The following is a 7,164-nucleotide window of genomic DNA, read 5'->3' as shown; positions in this document are numbered from 1 at the left end:
TTGAATCAGATTTAAATCAGGTTTGAATCAGGTTTGATATAGGTTTAAATCAGGTTTGAATCAGGTTTGATATAGGTTTAAATCAGGTTTGAATCAGGTTTAAATCAGGTTGAAATCAGGTTGAAATCAGGTTTGAATCAGGTTTAAAACAGGTTTGAATCAGGTTTGAATCAGGTTTGAATCAGGTTAGATTCAGGTTTGAATCAAGTTAGAATCAGGTTTGAATCAGGTTTGAAACAGGTTATAATCATGTCAAGAATCAGGTTTGAATCAGGTTTAAATCAGATTTGAACCAGGTTTGAATCAGGTTTGAATCAGGTTCGAATTAGGTTTGAATCAAGTTAGAATCAGGTTTGAAACAGGTTTGAATCAGTTTTTAATCAGGTTTGAATCAGGTTTGAAACAGGTTTAAATCAGGTTTAAATCAGGTTAGAATCAGGTTTGAAACAGGTTTGAATCAGGTTTGAATCAGGTTTAAATCAGGTTTGAATCAGGTTTGAATCAGGTTCGAATTAGGTTTGAATCAAGTTAGAATCAGGTTTGAAACAGGTTTGAATCAGGTTTGAATCAGGTTTAAATCAGGTTTGAATCAGGTTTGAATCAGGTTCGAATTAGGTTTGAATCAAGTTAGAATCAGGTTTGAAACAGGTTTGAATCAGTTTTTAATCAGGTTTGAAACAGGTTTGAATCAGGTTTGAATCAGGTTTGAATCAGGTTTAAATCAGGTTCGAATAAGGTTTGAATCAGGTTTGAATCAGGTTTAAATCAGGTTTGAATCAGGTTTGAAACAGGTTTAAATCAGTTTTTAATCAGGTTTGAAACAGGTTTGAATCAGGTTTGAATCAGGTTCAAATCAGGTTTGAATCAGGTTTGAATCAGGTTTGAAACGGTTTAAATCAGTTTTTAATCAGGTTTGAAACAGGTTTGAATCAGGTTTGAATCAGGTTTAAATCAGGTTTGAATCAGGTTTGAATCAGGTTCGAATTAGGTTTGAATCAGGTTTGAATCAGGTTTAAATCAGGTTTGAATCAGGTTTGAATCAGGTTCGAATTAGGTTTGAATCAAATTAGAATCAGGTTTGAAACAGGTTTGAATCGGTTTTTAATCAGGTTTGAAACAGGTTTGAATCAGGTTTGAATCAGGTTTGAATCAGGTTTGAATCAGGTTCGAATTAGGTTTGAATCAGGTTTAAATCAGGTTTGAATCAGGTTTGAATCAGGTTCGAATTAGGTTTGAATCAAGTTAGAATCAGGTTTGAAACAGGTTTGAATCAGTTTTTAATCAGGTTTGAAACAGGTTTGAATCAGGTTTGAATCAGGTTTTAATCAGGTTTGAAACAAGTTTGAATCAGTTTTTAATCAGGTTTGAAACAGGTTTGAATCAGGTTTAAATCAGGTGACGGAGCATCACCACTGATCCAAATGTATTATACCAGTCAAAGAACTGAAAACCACATTGTAAACAACAACAACAGCTGTTTTGGTTTTTACTTGAGATTTGACACGTGTGATTTTCATTTTAATAAACTCTCTTTTATATAATTTGGTCTCGTCTCATCTGTGATGGATGTCGAGCCTCGGCTCAGCTCAAATGGCCGACCTTCATGAACAGCTGGAATCCTGTGGGCGTCCTGTTCCTACAGAGCGACGCCCATTAGCAGACGGCAGCATCGTGACCATGTTACCATGACACGTCAGCCACACAAAGAGAAACAGGGAAACACAACAAACCAGAGTTCACATTTTATAATTAAACTGGTTGTTCTCCATCAATCAGGCTCCGTCTCTTTAGATGCTCCTGACATGTCACATGAGCTCACTGTGACCTTTGACCTTTGACCACTGAATTCTAATCACTTCATCTTTGAGTCAAAGCAAACATTTCTACTAAATTTGAAGAAATTCCCTCAAGGTGTTCCCGAGATATCGCGTTCACAAGAATGTGATTGAAGGACAACCTGAACACTTCATGTCTCTGGCCTCTAGGTGACGCTGGTGCAGAGACATGAAGATTCAGCTGATCCTGATCCACACACACACAAATATTTATTTACTGCAGTAAAAGGTTTTCTCATTAGAATAATTCAGGTTGTCAATTCATGTTGATTTGATCTTTAATATAAAATAGAATATATTCATATATTACTGAAGGTTTAGTTTTTACAACAGATTCAGATCCATTAATATTGAGATTTATTCTAATTAATTCTAACATTTGAGTCTAAGCTTGTTTCAAAGTGAAAGAAACAAAGGATCCTGTTAAATAAGAAAGTGAAGAAGCATCAGATGTTTTAAAGAAGAAAGAAACTCGAGTAAGAAGCAGAAGAAGATGTTTTACCTGCTGCGGGGAAAGAAGAGTGGAGGAGGAGGAGGTGGAGCTGCTCCTGCTCAGCTCCGTCAGCTGGACCTGACATCCTGCCTCCTGCATGACGTCACAGCCACACGCGATGCAACCAACTGAACACCAGGGGGCAGCAACACCTTGCTTTTCCATTTGACTCAGGACCGGACTCGTACCTTTGCTGTGATTGAAGCTGAGGCTCTTGCCCTCCAAGGGTTTGTAGAGAGACAATGGAGAGAGAGAGAGAGAGAGAGAGAGAGAGATAGAGAGAGAGAGAGAGAGAGAGAGAGAGAGAGAGAGAGAGAGAGAGAGAGAGAGAGAGAGAGAGCGAGAGAGAGAGAGAGCGAGAGAGAGAGAGCGCGCGAGAGAGAGAGAGAGAGAGAGAGAGACTGTGACTGACTCATTCAGTCTGATCTCAGATCTTGTTCAGTTGCTTTTCTGCTTCTTCTTCTTCTCTCTGTGAGTATTAACCTTCATCACTTCATCATCACCATTCTTCTTCTTCTTTCTATTATTGTTATTATTATTGTTATTATTGTTATTATTGTTATTACAGACAGACTGTTTCTGTCTCTGCTTTGTAAAAATACTGAACCTGATCAACCAACAGGAGGAAGAGAGGTGGAGGTGTAGTATGTGTGGAGCGATGATAGAGTGATGATAGAGTGATGATAGAGGGATGACAGAGGGATGATAGAGGGATGATAGAGGGATGATAGAGGGATGACAGAGGGATGATAGAGGGATGATAGAGGAGCGGTGGAGTTTCCTGGTCTGAAGGAATTAATGGTTTTAAAACTGAGGAGAGAAGAGAATTAAACCGTAACAGCTTCAGTGAAAGTGACTAATTATTAACCTTTTAATGTAAAATAATAAACAGATTATTATTAAGAAGAGATGAAATAAGCTTAGTTCAGATGGGATTAAGAACCAGATAAATTCCAGTTATATTAACATGAACTTTAATCAGTGTTTAATGTGGAAGCTGCTCGATGTGGAAAGTGTTAAAACACTGACGCTGCTTTAATCTTTTAATCAACATGATCATAACATGATCAAAGTTATTGTATTTAACTAAAAAACATTATTTTAGAAAGTCACTGAGAAGATAAAACCTCAACTGATGAAAACAGCAGCTGTGATTGATTTTTATTTATAATATATTTTTAGTTCATTTGCTAATAAATAACATGAAATGTTGGTTTTCATTTTTGTTGCTATATACATAGTTACTATATATTATATTATTATGTGTGTGATGTGCAGTGTTGGGCAAGTTACTGAAAATTAGTAATTAGTTACAGTTACTAGTTACTTCTTTAAAGGTAATTGAATTTCTTCACCAGTTACTGTATATCAAAAGTAATTAGTTACTAGGGAAAGTAACTTTTAAGTTACTTTTATGTCTGCTTTTTAAATGTAATGAATATGAATAATACTGAACAGTTAAACACAGTAAACATATTTTTTAGACCTATTTATTGTAATGAACAGGGCAACAGGCCTTCAAATCAAGCAGTAGTACAAAAATCCCTTTTAATACTTAACTAATACAAAATAACTGTCTCAGTCATTTAACTGTGGTGTTTTTACCACATTAGGCCCAATGAAATAAAAGTGATTGGCAGTATTAACACTTATTAAAAGAGAAAACAAAGGTGCCTTGAGGTGCTGCATATAAATGAATATGTGATTTGACAAAAGGTTGACAAGATGGTTTAACAAACATGCCTCATAAGGCAAAGCTAAATAGAGAGAAGAGATGAGATTCTCAACAGACGTTCAAATGGGCTAAAGTCTCACCTCTCACCTCTGACCAGTAGCCACCACACTGCTAGCTCTCAAACCAGTTACTGTTCCTCAAGAGGAGAAGCTTCTCAAACTTATGATCTGAGAGACTATTCCTCTTTGGAGAGAGACTCAGGTTCCCAAGGCAATTCAAATCTTCATAAGATTCCACAATCTAGAGGAAATAAACTCACATCATTTAAAGATAAATAAATGTGATGCTTTTGTGACACTGACCTTTAACCCCTGACCTGATTCTAACCACAGATGGACGACATGACACACATGCACACACACACACACACACACATGCACACGCAGACACGCACACACACACACACACACGCACATACACACACACACACGCACATACACACCATGTCGCTACATCCTAATTTACCACGCACTACTCTTTCCCTCCTCTCCTTCTCACACGTGTTTATTTTTCCTGCAGGAACTCCTCCTCTTCCTCCTCTTCCTCCTCTTCATCATCTCCTTCATCCTCCGGCTGCTGACGTCAGTGGAACATCTCAATCTCCTCTGATATTCAGGTTAATCTGATTATGAAGATTCCCTCTGATACTCTTCATCATCAGTGAGGACCAGGATGGAGACACCTTTCTACCACGAGGACTCTCCGGCTGTCCCCGGCTGCAGACGCCTCGCTGAGGACCAGCGGTACCCGGGACACAAGATGCTGATGAGTAAGAGGTCCATGTCAGCGCCGGGCAGTCATCACTGCCCCGGCGGTGACGCCACAGGAGGGAGGGGGGGAACCAGCAACCCGGGGCTCGGGGGGAACAGCTCCCTGATGTCGGCGGTGGCCTCGGCAGCGTCTCCGGGGGACATGAACCTGCTGCAGCTGGCGTCGCCCGACCTGGAGCACCTGATCATTCAGACCAATCAGGGACTGGTCACAACCTGCCCCCCCTCCAACCCCTTCATCTACCGCAACCAGGCGACCAACGAACAAGAAGGATTCGCCGACGGCTTCGTCAAAGCGCTGGCTGACCTTCACCAGCAGAACCAGCTGGTGGGAGGCGGCCCCATGTCCCCGTCCAGCTCCGTCTCCCTGCAGGGGGCCTATCAGAGGAGCCTGATGTCCGCCGCTGACCCCCCCGTCTACACTAACCTCAGCAGCTACACCCGGGGCCAGATGCCTTATTCTGGAGGGCAGGGAGCGTACGGTGGCGGCTCAGGACACGGTGGACCACCTCAGCCTCACACCCGAGGCATGGACGTCCCCCAGACCGTCCCCGAGGTGCCTCACCCATCAGGTGACCCCATGTCCCCTCCCTCCCTCTCCCCGATCGACCTAGAGACGCAGGAGCGAATTAAAGCCGAACGCAAGAAGCTCCGCAACCGCGTCGCCGCGTCCAAGTGCCGCCAGCGGAAGCTGGAGCGGATCTCACGGCTGGAGGAGAAGGTGAAGGTCCTGAAGACCCAGAACTCAGACCTGGCCTCCACGGCCTCCACGTTGAGGGAGCAGGTCGCTCAGCTCAAACAGAAGGTCAAGGGTCACATCACCAACGGCTGCCAGATCACTGTCAGCTCCGCGACCGCCACCAGGCCTGGACGAGGAGGACGAGGAGGACGAGGAGGACGAGGAGGGACGGGCAGCGAGGACTGTTGAGGACGAGGAGGACGAGGAGGACGAGGAGGGACGGGCAGCGAGGACTGTTGAGGACGAGGGACACAAGGAGAAGGAGGTTTCACTCGGGCTCTTGGTCGGAGCGAGCAGCTCGGCGTCTCCGGACACGAGGACGTCTCAGGGATTCACGCTGCCTGACAGTCCCACTAAAACCACCATCAACCATGGAGCCAGAGGAGGCGGGGCTTGGAAAGGGCGGAGACAGGGGCGGGACAAACGCCCGACACGAGAGACGTCTGGACTTTAAAGAAAAGACGGAACAAAAGACAAATGGAAACAGATTGAATTTAAAGAGACTGTTAAACAGCAAACAGTGTGTGTGTATGTGTGTGTTTGTGTGTGTGTAAGTGTGTGTATGTGTGTGTATGTGTGTGTGTTTGTGGGAGAGTGTGTGTGTGTGTGTGTGTGTGTGTTTGTGGGAGAGTGTGTGTGTGTGTGTGTGATTGAGTGTGTGTGTGTCTGTGTGTGTGTAAGTGTGTGTATGTGTGTGTGTTTGTGGGAGAGTGTGTGTGTGTGTGTGTGTGTGTGTTGTACCTGATGTAAATGTCAGTAAAGGGAGAATCTTTGTGGGAGAGTGTGTGTGTTTGTCTGATTGAGTGTGTGTGTGTGTGAGTGTGTAAGTGTGTTATTATTACTGAACACGTGCACGTGAGGGAAGGAAACTGTACAAGACACGTGAAGATTTTACAGATTTTATTTTTCCTCATGATTCCTGCTTTTGTTTTTACTATAAAATAAAATGAATGAAATGATGAAATAATCAGATCTGCAGATTTCCATCAGGGTTTCTCCATTTTGATCAGAATATTAAGTTATTGTTATAAATCCAGATGAATGAATACTGTGTGAACTCCTCTGTGATAGGATCCATGTGGACGGTTACACATTCAGCCATAAGACAAATACATGCTGGGTCATCAGGCCTGGTTCCTCTGGCTCACTGGGAACTGTGGTCTGTTCCCCACCCTCCCTCCCACCCACCCACACACAGACACACACACAGACACACACACACACACACACACACACACACACACACGCCCACACACACACACTGTTAGCTGTTTAGCGTCCTTCTGGGTGAACCTGAGAGGTCCAGGCTGGTTCCTCCAGGTTCCAGCTCACATCAGGGAGGAGAGTCCCAGCGACAGACTCCAGCTCCTGTAGAATGATGATGAGATGTAAAGTGACTTCTCATGATCACTGGGACCTGGACTCACCTGCTGGAGTCTCCACTCGTCTCCACTGATCTTCACTTCTGTCCCTTCAGCTGAAGACATGAAGGTGAGTGCTGGACTTCAGCTGCTGGATCTTTGCTTTGGCCATAAAAAAATCTACTTTATTCCTTCAGCACATTCATTAAAATACAACTCAGAAAAGCAGTT

General features: G+C 43.2%; 1 protein-coding gene across 1 annotated transcript; it reads left to right on the top strand.

The window, feature by feature from the left end:
* Positions 1-4,735: 4,735 nt before the first annotated feature.
* On the top strand, positions 4,736-5,761 carry LOC128444021 (transcription factor Jun-like). Its single transcript, XM_053426308.1, has one exon. It carries the CDS (start codon positions 4,736-4,738, stop codon positions 5,759-5,761), a length of 1,026 nt encoding a protein of 341 aa, XP_053282283.1.
* The last annotated feature ends 1,403 nt before the right edge of the window (positions 5,762-7,164 follow it).

The sequence above is a fragment of the Pleuronectes platessa genome, chromosome 7 (genome assembly GCF_947347685.1).
Source record: "Pleuronectes platessa chromosome 7, fPlePla1.1, whole genome shotgun sequence".
In the NCBI taxonomy this organism is placed as follows: Eukaryota; Metazoa; Chordata; class Actinopteri; order Pleuronectiformes; family Pleuronectidae; genus Pleuronectes; species Pleuronectes platessa.
The sequence above is the reverse complement of the archived record's forward strand: the minus strand, read 5'-3'. Positions and strand labels throughout refer to the sequence as shown.